The sequence below is a fragment of the Cnephaeus nilssonii genome (assembly GCF_951640355.1).
Source record: "Cnephaeus nilssonii genome assembly, chromosome: 9".
NCBI classification, from domain to species: Eukaryota; Metazoa; Chordata; class Mammalia; order Chiroptera; family Vespertilionidae; genus Cnephaeus; species Cnephaeus nilssonii.
The window spans coordinates 32,740,226-32,754,819 of record NC_137080.1 but is presented as its reverse complement, the minus strand read 5'-3'; the positions used below and the strand labels follow the sequence as shown (position 1 = coordinate 32,754,819).

Here is a 14,594-nt window from a genome sequence, read left to right as displayed (position 1 = left end):
TACAGGTCACCAACTCTTAAGTACCAACTTTATAGAAACTATGATTTACTAAAACTTATGCCTAGAGGAAAAAAAAAGATAAACCCCAAAGATGGAGAGCAAACTTTCTTTAAGCATTTTCTTAACCAGAAGGTAAACTGAACCTCCAGGCACGAAGTTGGAAGCTTAAAATGAGAAGTCTTATAACCTTTCCCCTGCAGGAGGCAAAAGAAAACAAAATTTACCAAAATGAAATGGAAAAAAAAATTAAAACAAACATTCAGATATTTAACAAGGAATCAAGGGCTCGACCAGAAACTCTTTTTTTTTTTTTTGTTTAACAACTCGAACACTCACGACAGAAGTTTATTATTAACGAAAAGCAGCAGAGAACTGATTCTCTTCTGGCAAAGAGAAAGCTATTTTTCACTTCCCTTGGTAACTATCTTTAGTACTTTACATTCTTGGAAACGAGGAATGTGACCATGGATGTATTGTGAAGCAACATGCAATTATCTAAGGCCAGTTATGGGGGTGGGGGAGCCTATAAATCAATGCAAATGAAATCCTAAAGCAGGACAGACATCAATATAGGCATTGAGGTCTGGTGACAAAGGCCTTATGATCCCCGAAACTTCTATGGCCTGGGCATTCCCGGCTATGGCCAGTGGGCTATTTACATCTCAGTCCAGAAAAGAATCGATAGAAAACTGAAAAACCCTGGCTCTTGCACAAAAGATAATCAAAGCGCCGAAGCCATGGCGGCCATAGTAGGACACAGGGGGAATTATCTGAAATTAATTACTCTGCTATCCGGCAAACCCAGAATAATTGAGAAGGAATATTTTGGATGGAGTTTCATTCGCGTTTCCACAAAAACACAGGACAGACTGAAGTCAGGGTAAGAGGGGTGATTCCAGTGAAGGATTTCAGTGAACTTCAAGCGAACGTCAGTGCCAACCGTGGTGAACAGCGTGACTGTAAGTGGCCAGGAACAGGGTGACTGCAGAAAGTCAGCTACCACGATACACGGGGTCAATAATACAGTTTCAGAAAACTCACTCCATGGCTGAATAGCCTGTCTTTTCTCCAGCCCTCAGCAGACAGGGAAACCATCCCTCAGAGCTTCTGGAAGAGTGTGCTGAGTTGGAGGGAGCCTATGGTATTCCTGGCCCTTTGTCCAACTAGACTTGGCTGACTTTCTCTTTGAGCCATCTATGAAGAAAGTTTGCTAAAAAAGCAATAGTGTAAGTGTGTCCATGGCATCTTGAATCTCTGTGGGGGTGACTTTAACCCCCGCACTGCAGTGTATGCATGCCTGTCTCTCCTTCATTCCACCTTTGGAACCCGAATGTCGAGCACTATGCCTGGTACACAGCAAGCACTTCGTAGATATCCCCCAAACAAACAAAGAACTGCTCAAGGAATGAAATGTCCAGCTTTTAAGAAGAACCCATTCGTTCTGACAGTTTATACCGAGGTGATGGTTCAGGTTCACCCTCTGAAAGAAGTCCAACAAACCAAGGGTTTAATCTCCTCCAACATTTACAGGGAACTCAAACAACTTAACAAAAGGAAGATAAACAACCCAATCAAAAAATGGACAACGGACCTACATAGATCCGAAATAAGAGGCCAAGTGACATATGAAAACATGCTGAAAGTCATTAATCATCCGAGAGATGCAAATCAAAACGATAATGCGGTACCATCTTACACCTGTCAGAATGGCTATCATCAACAAATCAACAAATGACAAGTGCTGGCGAGGATGCGGAGAAAAAGGAACCCTCATGCACTGCTGGTGGGAATGCAGACTGGTGCAGCCACTGTGGAGAACAGTATGGAGTTTCCTCAAAAAACTCAAAATGGAACTCCCAGTGATCCCACTTCTAGGAATATGTCCAAAAAAACTAGAAACACCAATCAGAAAGGATATATGCACTGCTATGTTCATAGTGGCACAAATTACCATAGCTAAGATTTGGAAACAGCCTAAGTGTCCATCAGCAGATGAGTGGATTAAAAATCTGTGTATATCTACATAATGGAATATGACGCTGCTGTAAAAAAGAAGGAATTGTTATCATTTGCAACAGCATGGATGGAACTGAAGATATTTTGCTAAGCGAAATAAGCCAGTCAGAGAAAGATAAATATCACATGATCTCACTCATTTGTGGAATATAATTAACAACATAAACTGATGAACAAAAACAGATCCAGAGACAGAGAAGCATCAATCAGACAGTCAAACCTCAGAGGAAAAGTAGGGGAGGGTGGGAGTAAGGGGGAGAGATCAACCAAAGGACTTGTATGCATGCATATAAGCCTAACCAATGGACACAGACACCAGGGGGGTGAGGACATGAGTGGGGGAGTGGGAGAACAAAAGGGGGATAAGGACACATATGTAATACCTTAAGCAATAAAAAAAAAATGCTTTCTTGCCCTAGCCAGTTTGGCTCAGTGGATAGAGCGTCAGCCTGTGACTGAAGGGTCCCAGGTTCGATTCCAACCAAGTCTCATGCCCAGGTTGCAGGCTCGATCCCCAGTAGGGGGTGTGCAGGAGGAAGCCAATCAATGATTCTCTCTCATCATTGATGTTTCTCTCTCTCTCTCCCTCTGCCTTCTTCTCTCAAATCAATAAAGAAATATATATATACTAGAGGCCCAATGCATGAAATTCGTGCACGGGGGGGTGTGTCCCTCAGCCCAGCCTGCACCCTCTCCAATCTGGGACCCCTCGAGGGATATGCAACTGCCCGTTTAGGCCCTCTCACAATCCAGGACTGCTGGCTCCCAACTGCTCACCTGCCTGCCTTCCTGATTGCCCCTAACTGCTTCTGCCTGCCAGCCTGACCACCCCCTAACCACTCCCCTGCCAGCCTGATTGATGCCTAACTGCTCCCCTTCCAGCCTGTTTGCCCCTTACTGCTCTCCCCTACCGGCCTGGTCACCCCCAACTGCCCTCCCCTGCAGGCCTGGTCCCCCCAAACTGACCTCCCCTGCCGACCCGGTCACCCCTAACTGCCATCCCCTGCCAGCCTCATTGCCCCTAACTGTTCTCCCCTGCTGATCTGGTCTCCCCCACCAAATGCCCTCCCCTACAGGCCTGATCACCCCTAACTACCCTGTCCTGCAGGCCTGGTACCCCCCAACTGCCCTCCCCTGCAGGCCTGGTCACCCCTAACTGTCCTGTCCTGCAGGCCTGGTACCCCCCCAACTGCCCTCCCCTGCAGGCTTAATTGCCCCCAACTGCCCTCCTTTGCAGGCCTGGTCCCTTCCAACTGCCCTCCCCTGCTGGCCATCTTGTGGCAGCCATCTTGTGTCCACATGGGGGCAGCCATCTGACCACATGGGGACAGCCATCTTGTGTGTTGGAGTGACAGTCAATTTGCATATTACTCTTATTAGATAGTCTAGAGGCCTGGTACATGGGTGGGGGCTGGCTGGTTTGCCCTGAAGGGTGTTCCAGATCAGGGTGGGGGTTCCCTTGGGGCATGGGGTGGCCTGGGCAAAGGGCCTGTGATGGTTTGCAGGCCGGCCACGCCCCCCTGCGACCCAAGCATAGGCTCGAAGCAGGTATCTGGGATTTATTTATCTTCTATAATTGAAACTTTGTAGCCTTGAGCGGAGGCCAGGGCAGGCCAGGGCGGAGTGAAGGTTGGCTTACTCCATCGCCAGGGGCAACCCAAGCCTCCTGCTTGCTCCAGCTCCGTGTCTGCTGCCATCTTGGTTGGGTTAATTTGCATACTCACTCCTGATTGGCTCATGGGTGTGGCTTGTGGGTGTAGCAGAGGTACAGTCAATTTGCATGTTTCTCTTTTATTAGATTAGATAGGATATATATATATATATATATATACCCTATACATATATACATATATATATATAGATAGATAGATAGATATATTTTTTAAAGAAAGCTTTCTTAGCACCTCGCTCCAAATGCCTAGAGCACTCAAGTTATATTAACTGTTTTCTAAATGAGGTAAGCCTCTCGCCGTGCTGTCTCAGTGTGTCAGTGTTACAACAATCCTGGTTCTCTGAATGGACTGTCTTCTTGCTCCTCCCTTGACTCAGGTGCTATTAATCAGGACAGTGCACAATGAGTCTCACTAAAGGACCTACTGTGGACAACCAGGTCTTTGTATTCTTCCCCGAATTGGGTTTGACTCACATCAGTCCTAAATTACTTCATTAGGTTCATGATTTACATTTTATAGTATGTTAGATTTAGGAGTTGGGGATAAGAGACCCAAAAAGGCACACTGCAAACCATGGCCATGGTTCTTTTGATTACCTCATAGTCCCAGGACATGCTGCTGGCCAGCGCATAACACATTTATTATCATAAATGGCAACATCTCAGTCTGTTTCACACGAGAGCAACACAGGCAAGGCTTCCAAATTAATAATCTTTTGGGGATTTTTCTTAGCTGCAATGGAAATCTGGTACTGGATCCTAGAAATCATGGAAAAGAAGGTAGAGGAGGGTTCTATTTATTTCTGATAAGCCATCACTTGTTGCTTAGTTGCAAACAAAGGCAAAGACTGAGTCTGCAGTTGCAAAACATAAAACATGCTCCAAAGCAGCCAGGAAGCATAAACATTCAAATACAACTTTGTTCCCTAAACATTTTTCAAACACACAGCATGTGCTGGACACGAAGCTAGGCACCCACTGGAGACACAGTAACACACCATGCCTTTCTTGCTCAAGGAGCTCACAATGTCCCAGGAGGTGGGAATATGTAACAAAGGATTCTGGTACTCCAGTGTAAGTTTACACTTCATGAATAAAGCTGGTTTTGCAAATGCACAGGATAGGAGGCAATCAACTCTACATGAGGAGGTTAAAAGAATTTTCATAGGCAGTTTGGCTTCACTTTGCAGGATGCATAGATTTTCACCTGCAATTTGAAGGAATACATTTTAGGCCGAGGAAACTGCCTAAACGAAAACAGAAAGCGTGAAAATACAAGCTGCATTCAGTAACGCATGCAGGGTCCAATGTGGCTGGAATGGAGACTACTGGGAGAGGAGGTGACAGACGAGAGTGGAGACATTGATTTAAAGCAAGATCACATCCAAAAACTTTGGAATGTATCTGACAGAACCAGGAAACAATCAGGCTTTTCAAAAACATAGGCTTACAAGGAAAAAAGTATGTTTTAGAAATATGACTGGCTGCATGGAGCATAGATAGAAGAAAGAGGCTGACTATGTGAAGGTAGAGTTGCTTCCATATATTAAGAAACAGATGCCCTAACAAACAAAACTAGTCCATAACAGAAAACTTGACAGTTTGATGATGGCACCATGAAATGTAGACTTGAAACATTGAAATTTTAATTCCTAAAATCCCTGTGGAACTTGTAGTTGAAAAAGCACTATTTTGGTCACATTAACACAGCATGAATAATAAAAGACATCCACAAAAATGGAAAATGAAAAGTAAAATTCCCGCCCTAAGTAATTTAACTCAGTGGCTAGAGTGTCTGCCTGCAGATTGAAGGGTCCCAGATTCAATTCCAGGCAAAGGCACATGCCTGGGTTGTGGGCTCGATCCCCAGTAGGGGGCATGCAAGAGGCATCCAATCAATGCTTCTCATCATTGATGTTTCTATCTCTCTCTACCTCTCCCTTCCTCTCTGAAATCAATAACAAAAAAATATTTAAAAAAAAGTAAAATTCTCTCTTTTCATCGATTACATAATCTTATCTGTAGAAAACCCTCAAGATTCCACACATACACCAAATAAATAATGTTAACTTAGCCAAGTTGCAGAATACAAAAGCCACATCATTTTTCAGAATACAAAATCAGTTGCATTTTTATACAGTAGCAATGAACAATTCAAAAAGGAAATAAGAAAAAAATTCACTTATAATAACATCAAAATAATAAAACACTTAGGAATAAACTTAACAAAGGAGGCAAGACTGAAAACCACAAAAATTGTTGAAAGACACTGAAGAAAACATAAATAAAAAAAGATATCTTATGTTCATGGATTAGAATACTTCATATTGTTAAGATGACAATACTACGAAAATCAATATATAGATCCAATGCAATCCCTATTAAAATCCCATGGCATTTTTTTGCAGAAATAGAAAAACTCATCCTAAAATTCACATGGAACAGCCAAAACAATCTGAAAAAAAAATAACTAAGTTGAAGTACTCACAATTTCCAAATTCAAAATTTCCTATAAATCTACATTAATTCAAACAGTATGGCACTAGCAACAGTAATACACATAAACCAATTGAATAAATAGAAATAAATACTTGCATATACAGTCAATGAATTTTCAAAAAGGGTACCAAGACCATTTAATGGGGGAAAAGAGAGTCTTTTTAAAAAAATGGTTCAGGCCCGGCCGGTGTTGCTCTGTGGTTGAACATCTACCTATGCACCAGGAGGTCATGGCTCCATTCCTAGTAAGGGTACATGCCTGAGTTGCAAGCTCGATCCCCAGTAGGGGCCGTGCAGGAGGCAGCGGATCAATGATTTTCTCATCATTAATGTTTCTCTCTCTCTACTTCTCCCTTCCTCTCTGAAATCAATAAAAAGTTAAAATTAAAAGTGGTTCAGGAAAACTGGGTATCTACCTGCAAAAGGATGAAGCTGGACCCATGTTACATCATATGCAAACATTAACCAAATATGGGCCAAAGAACTAAACTTCAAGAGCTAAAACTATAAAACTCTTAAATGAAAATATAGGAGAAAACCTTCATGACATTAAGCTTGGCAATGATTTCTTGGATATGATACTAAAGTACAGGCAACAGAAGAAAAATACAAATTAGACTATGAAAAGGCAACCCATAGAATGGAAGAAAATATTTACAAATCGTGTATCCAATAAGAGCTTAATACCCAGAATATATAAAGAATTGCCACAACTTAACAACCAACAACAAAACAAAACCCAATTCAAGAATGGACAGAGAACCTGAATAGACATTCCTCCACGGATATACAAATGGCCAACAAACACATAAAACAATAATCAACACCTTAGTCATTAGGGAAATGAAAATCAAAATGACAATGAGATACTAGTTCACATCCATTGGATGACTATTATCCAAAAACAGGGGAAAGAAGTAGATAAATTATAACTTTCACGCATTACTGCCAGGAATGTAAAATGGCCTAGTCCTATGGAAAACAGTATGGAGGTTCCTCAAAAGAGTTAAACACAAAACTAGCTTCTGATTCAGAAATTCCAATCCTACGTATATACCCAAAGGAACTGACAGCAGACTCAAACAGATCCTTGCATACCCATGATCAGAGCAGCATTATTCCCAATAGCCAAAAAGTGGAAACCTCCAAGTGTCTATCTAAACAGATGAATGGATAAACAAAATGCAGTTTTTATGTACAGCGGAACCAATATTCCACTTATTCATCCATCAAAAGGAATGAAGTATATGTTGCAGCATAAATGAACCCAGCAAACATTGTGCTAAGTGAAATAAACCAGACCCAAAAGGTCGAATATTTTATTATTTCACTTATGTGAGATACCTAGAATAGTCGCATTCAGAGACTGAAAGTGGAATGGCGGTTCCCAGGGGCTGAGGGGAGCAGAGGAGAGGAAGTAATTATTTAATGGTTATGGGATTTCTATTTTAGATGATGAACAAGCTCGGGAAGTGGACTGTGGTGATGGTTGCACAGCAACGTGAATACACTTAATGCTACTGAAACAAACACTTAAAAATGCTTATAATGGCAAATTCTAAGTTATGTATACGTTACTACAATTAGAAGAAAAAAAATACACAGCAGGAATAGCCCAATTCTGACTAGGTGAGTTTCTATTGGGTAAAGAATACTGAGTTAACATGTAGGAAGATCCGCTCCTTTTCAGATCCTGGTGGGAATTAATTGCTAGAAGCAATTTCAAGCCTGAAATTGCATAGGCCATCCCTTTTTACAAGAGGTGGTCAGGATGCTCAAAGAGAAAGCAAACTTACATTGCAGTTTGATGAGCCATCAAATGTGGGGTAAGAGCCTTCTGGCCAGTCGGCGGGGTCCAAGGCAGATGACTGCCGGTGCTGGGCCTCGTACTCCTTGAGCTGCCACGAGAGGAAAAAGAAGATTGAAATGGAAATAATCGCCAACGCTGTCTACCAAGCAGCAGAGAGAACACTGTGGCGCCTTCTTCATGCCACAATAGGTGACAAAGTTCCAGCCAGCCAAAGGCCAGCTTCACAAAACCAAAAGAAAGACCCATGCCCTGCCCTGTGGCTTTTCATCTAACTTAAAGCAACAGACACACCGACTCTTTGTATTCTGTATTCCAAAAAGAACCTCGATTTCCTCCCTCTGACATCAAAACTCATCTCTCACAGTTCACTGTAAGTTTTATAGCAAAATGTGTTTGCAGTCCGGCCTCTGAATTACCTCTCTTTGTAGAAGACACGATACAGTAGACGATGAACATTTGAACAAAAGCGGGGAAGGCCTGAAATTGATATTTTAAAATCATATGCTCTTCTTGTTCTAGATTGTTTTAAGTGACCAGTTCAATGTTAAGAAATACAATGGGATTTACTGGGGACCCTTGTGGATGACAGGAAAAGAACAACGGATCTAGAATATGCGCAGAGACATTGAAAGTTGACGTTTAGAAACTACTTTTTTGAAAAACACAAAAAAGACAAGTGAAATATTATAGAAAATTGGCAAATGTGAAAAGTTCTACGTGTGTTTTCATAAAACACATTGAAATGTAACTCTGCTACATACTACAATGAAACCGTCACTGCATTGAAATTTTACCCTAAAGCAGTTTTTATATATGAATTTAAGGAACTGATCAAATCCTGTTCCGTGAATAAAGCCACCAAACAATGGAAACATGTGACCTGACAGCCCAGGATACGGTGCCACACTCCCCTCCACCACTGGGGCTCTGTGGGCATGGCAAAGCTACCAAATTGACGATGTCCCTCCAGCTGCTTTCCAAAGCTTCACCTCTGCTATGAAATTCTTTATGTGGGCACCTGTGACAGGAGCTGGACCAGGCGGAGGCAGACAGTACTGACTAACGAGCAAGAGCTTAGCTGCTGAGAGCAGTGCCTCAGTTCTCCCATCAGGAAAATGGGCATGACAATAAGTCCATCTCACAGGACTCTACCAGAATTAAGAAAAGACAGCGAAGCTCTTAGCATACTGCTCCTATGCAAGAGACGTATTACCATAGCATTATTATCACCCCGTGGTCTCAGATAAAGGATACCTTGACTCCAGGTATTTGCACTTTTGCTATCAGGGGCACTCATCTCATTTTAATCTTTCTAGTATTTTAGGGCATTGCGTTAGTATTGTTCTAATCTTTGTAGAATGTTTACATTATGTAAATGTAATACTGGTTTCTGCAATGCTGATTTCTCACTGTATTATGGGGATAGCAGCCACCTGAGCAACTGGGCTTATGACTTGTTTACTCCAGGTCTATGTTCTACTTTTTTTTTTTTGTAACCCTCAGCCAAGGGTATGTTTTCCATTGCTTTTCAGAGAGAGTAGAAGAGAGGAAGGGGGAGAGAGAGAGGGAGAGACAGAGAGAAAAACATCGAGGTCAGAGAGACACATCAATTGGTTGCCTCCCACACATGCCTCAACCCAGGGTGGGGAGCAAACCCACAACCCGGGTACATGCCCCTGACCAGGAATCGAACCAGTGACCCTTCAGTGTGTGGCTGTCGCTCTAACCACTGAACGCACTGGCCAGGGCTTATGCTCTACTTTTATACTCAGCCTTAGCCCAGACTCCTAGGAGCCACTAAATAAACTTAATCTTTAAAAACAAGACAAATTCCTAATGAGTCAATCATAAACAGAATTAATATTTTTCTTCTGCTATCTGTTCATTTCCATCATTTACTTTGGGGCCCAAGTGTACCTGTATTTCTTCTAATATAGATTCCAAATTGGCCACTTATTTTTATAGTTTTCCTAATTTCAACAGGCTATGTGTTTTATTAGTGATTCTGTTACAAAATACAATCTCTAAAATTTTTAAAGTACATTTTATAGGAAAAAAATCCACCTGGTTTTATTTATAATTATATTTTTATATTCCACTTTGCTCCTTAAGAAGTGTTGGCTTAAATATAATTGCATGAAAGAAAAACAACTGATCATTTCATTTGAGAATATATATAAATATATATAATAAAATTTATAAATTGTTAATTTAATTCCCAGAATTTTTTAAATAATGACATTTTAAAGTATGTATGTGTGTGTCTGTCTCTCTGAGGAGAAAATACTCTCTTGCATCCTATTTTTCCTAGTCTTATAGTTTTCTTATACTTGAAGTCTATGACACAATTCTTAGAGGGAATGGCCATCTTAAGTAGAGTAATGCTTATTCTGTCTTAAAGACCTATAGGGAGAGATATTCTAAAATGTTCCCATTTCTAAGAGTGCTGATTGGAAAGAACATTTGTATTATATCTCCTCCAAATCCCCTCCAGCTGCAATTTTAATTCATTTCCTTTTATTCTACCCTCAGTTGAGATTAAAGGAAAATAAAACACTCTTCAGTGCATCCTGAAGATGTACTATTTAATAATCCCTCGTATACTTGAGAAAAGTGATTAAACTCTTCTCTGCTTCTTCTCTGAGATTAATCCTTTCCCATTTCACCTCCTGGGATCTATTAAAAGAAAACCTCAATCACTTTGTTGCTCTCCATAAGCCTCTCTAATTGTCAAAATCACTGTGACTGATGCTCCAATAGCTGCTACAAGGAAATAACTCAAAAACATATACAGGCTCCCAGTTCATCATGTGGTTCTCTGGCATACCAGGTGCCCAGACTCCCCTTACAAATCCACCTATCCCCTACTCTGGGGCATGCTCTGTGCGTGGTTGCCTCCCCACGAGGAGCAGTTTCCCCAGAGATGCCGAGGAGACTGCTGATTTCTCCCTGCTGCCTGCTCCCCGTCAGTCTGTAACCTCTTTTTCTCCGGCAGGACAAGTTCTACAATGTAATTCACCTTCCAGGGCGCCCCACTCCCTAAGGAATCAGGCTGAGGCTAGACTTCTCCTGAAATCCCATCTCTGTCCAGCGTTTGCTCTGCTTCCCTCTCCTGCTTCCCTCTCTCAGCACTTAGAAGTTTCTCCTGAGAGCTACCTTTCAATAAATCATGTGCATAAGAATCCTCATCTCAGGCTCTGATTCTAGGAACTTGATGTAAGACACGGGCATTAAGAGTTCACAATGCCAAAACATCAGTCACGTTAGTAATAAACATCAAGGACTTTTTTTCTAAATGTGTTTTTATTGATTTCAGAGAGAGGAAGGGAGAGGGGGAGAGAGAGAAACATCAATGATGAGAGAATCACTGATAAGCTGCCTCCTGCATGCTCCCTCCTGCATGCCTGCTAATGGGGATTGAGCCCGAAACTCAGGGTATGTGCCAGACCAGGAATTGAACCGTGACCTGCTGGTTCATGGGTTGACGCTTAACCACTGTGAAACACCAGCAGAACTCAAGGACTCTTTTTTTAAAAAACAAAATATCTTAAGAACTTTATTTTGAACTCTCACACAGATGTGACCTTGTGGACACATATTTATCAGACACATTTATCAGATAGCTAACTATGTAATATTTAGTCACTAGATCAAGTCATATGAGCAATCTTGAGTATTATATTATTTTTTAGAAAATATGATTATTAAATCATGGTCACATTTCTATTTCCTACAGACAGTTCTCCCCATTAAAATGTCAATGAACATATTTATCTACAATGTAGCTCAATCATTGCTGGTACCATCACACCAAAATAATTGTGTTCTCTTCCACCCAAAGCTTTAAAGTGAGTTTATTCCTTACTTTCCCATCCTCACTCACACACTACAAAACTACCCAAATAAATGAATAAACTGTGGTTTCCAAATATCTCATGGGCTTTTAAGCCTTCTGGAACTAGTCCAAGATTTGAATACCCTAAATTCACTTGCAAAGAGCTATGTGCCCTCTTAAAATTAGCACCCGGAAATTGTGTTATTTAGATTACACCAACTACCTAGATTCCCCCTAAACATTTTTTTTAATTAATAAGCTTGACTTTTTTTTTTTTGAGCTTGACTTCTTTAAAGCACCTATACTGAGATTCTATCATAAAACTATTAGAAAATGTATGAAATGCCACTAGATTTTATTAAACTATTCAGTTATTCATTTATTAAAATACAAAAAAACGTAAGTGAAGTTGCTACCTTTTTAAATTACACTCAAAAAAATACACTGTGAGTTGTTTCATACACTTCATTCTCTTCAAATGCTTATGAAATTTACAGTGATGTTTCCCGAAAACTCGGTTTTCAGGGGTATGAATCATGGCTATATACTCCACAGTGCGAAAATATCTCTCAATGAGGTCGAATTCATATAAACAAAGCATAGTGGGCCAACTGCATCTAAACACCGTCACAATGTTCTCCAATACAAGGCTGTCCTGGGGGATCACCCAACTCCAAAGGGCTCACAGACAAACTTCTCCCCTGATGCTGGGTTATCCTATCAGGATCAGAGTCTACGCAGGCGTCTCCAAGTCTCTGGCAGTGGGAGAAACACAGCCTGACGTAAGCAAAATTTTAAGGTGTATATAAAGCTTAAGTTCTAAAATTCAAAATGTAATTTGTGAAGGTATCTCATAGAACTGGTTTTTATAATGGTTGTAAAATACCTAATTTTCCTTAGTTTTTACTTATTAATTTTTATCATTATATTCTTATCAATCTTTTTACAAGGCTTGTGAATTTTTCAACGGTAGTCAGTCATTTTCCTCGTTAAACTGGTCCATAGCCCAAATATATTTGTCATTCATTCATTCATTCATTCGTGTATTCCTTGAATATGGAAATTTCATCTTACAACATGGAATGCTTATATTAAGCACACAGAATGGAATCAATATTTTATCTGATAAGATGGGTACCTGATGACCACCAAAGTATAATCAAAATAATAGATGCCTATACTCTTTGATGCTCTGAATAATAGATGCCTATACTCTTTGATGCTCTCAGTCTGTTCATGTTGCTATAACATATTACCATAGATGAGGTGGCTTATACACAACAGAAATGTCTGTTTCTGAGACTGGGAAGTCCAAGACCAAAGTGCTGGCAAATTTACTGTCTGGTGAGAGCCGCCTCCTGGCTCAGAGACAGCTGTCTTCTCCCTGTGTTCTCACAAGGTGGGAGGGGTGAGGAAGCTCTCTGGGGCCTCTTTTTTAAATATGTGTGTGTGTGTGTGTGTGTGTGTGTGTGTGTGTGTGTGTACATATATATATGTACATATATATGTATGTATATGTATATGTATTGATTTGAGAGAAAAGGGAAGAGAGAGATAGAAACATCAATTATGAGAATCATTGATCAGCTGCCTCCTGCACGCCCCCTCTCTGGGGATTGAGCCCGCAACCTGGCCATGTGCCATGACCGGGAATCAAACTGACCTCCTGGTTCATATGTGGACGCTCAACCACTGAGCCACGCTCATTCATAATGTCATTCATCTCATTCATGAGGGCTCCACTCTCATGACCTAATCACCTCCCAAAGGCCCCACCTCCAAATACCATCACCTGTTAGGATTTAACATGTGAATTTGGCGGGGGGACAGACGCAAACATTCAGTTTACAGAAGGCCCCCAACCTTTCTAAGTCTGAGGAGGTCCCCCCTCACACATGTGAACCGAATCCCTGCAGCCTTACCCTGGCCAGCGCCTCCTCAATGGTGATCATCTTCTCCTTGACCATCATCATCAGCTGAATCCGTTCTTCATCGCTCATTGTTATCTCGCTTGCAACATAGCCCACATCTTCTCCTGGAGGTTGGAGATAAAAGACAATAGGAATGAAAACAAGAAAGGTCATCAGAATGCCAAGCTTGAGAGCGCCTCAGCCAGGACTAGGGCAGACTGTGGGCACATGTCCATCACTGACGGAGCAGCAGGAGCAGTCATGGGCTGCTCTGTAGGACGACGCCATGGAGCCCGTCTCATTGGGAAACAGGCACCAAGGACACATGGACGTTACCATGAAACAAATCAGAGCATTTGTGACGCGGCCTCTAGTGAAGGAGTTTTGGGAGGAAGCCCACAGGGAGGAAGAGGTGGGCAGAGACCTAATTTAAAGAGCCAGCGAGAGCAGACAAGCATCCTCGGCCCCTTCGGCTGAGGGTTCCCTGTGTCCTCCCATTTTGAATATGAACGAGACGAAAATATTTTGGGGAAAAGTGGGCGAGAACTCTCTGCTGTGACAGAGAAAGGTCACAGAGCCAGCTGCCTGAGAAACCCTGGACTCCTGCTAAGCTATCTGATGGCTATTCCTCCGAAAATCAGCACAGTCAGTCAAACCACGGATGGGGAGCGTTCCGGGGCCCATGGAAGGCAGGTACCATACGTGTACACATCTGAGAGTGTTACTGACATAAGCATTCCCAAACTGTGAGGAGGACTCAACGTCCACCTGGAAACTGAAGGCAGCCAGCACTGCAGAGGAAAACCACCATTCGGTAACTTGGAGCGTGTTCTCCTACGAAGTAAACCGACG

General features: G+C 41.7%; 1 protein-coding gene across 2 annotated transcripts in view; it reads right to left on the bottom strand.

The window, feature by feature from the left end:
• Window positions 1-14,594, bottom strand: part of SASH1 (SAM and SH3 domain containing 1) — a 169,548-nt gene that overhangs the window by 54,885 nt on the left and 100,069 nt on the right. For both annotated transcript variants that reach the window (XM_079780343.1, XM_079780344.1), the window contains 2 exons: window positions 13,755-13,867; window positions 7,984-8,085 (listed from right to left, as the gene is read on the bottom strand). In XM_079780343.1, coding sequence (XP_079636469.1) covers window positions 7,984-8,085; window positions 13,755-13,867 — 215 coding nt within the window. The remainder of the gene's footprint in view (window positions 1-7,983; window positions 8,086-13,754; window positions 13,868-14,594) is intronic.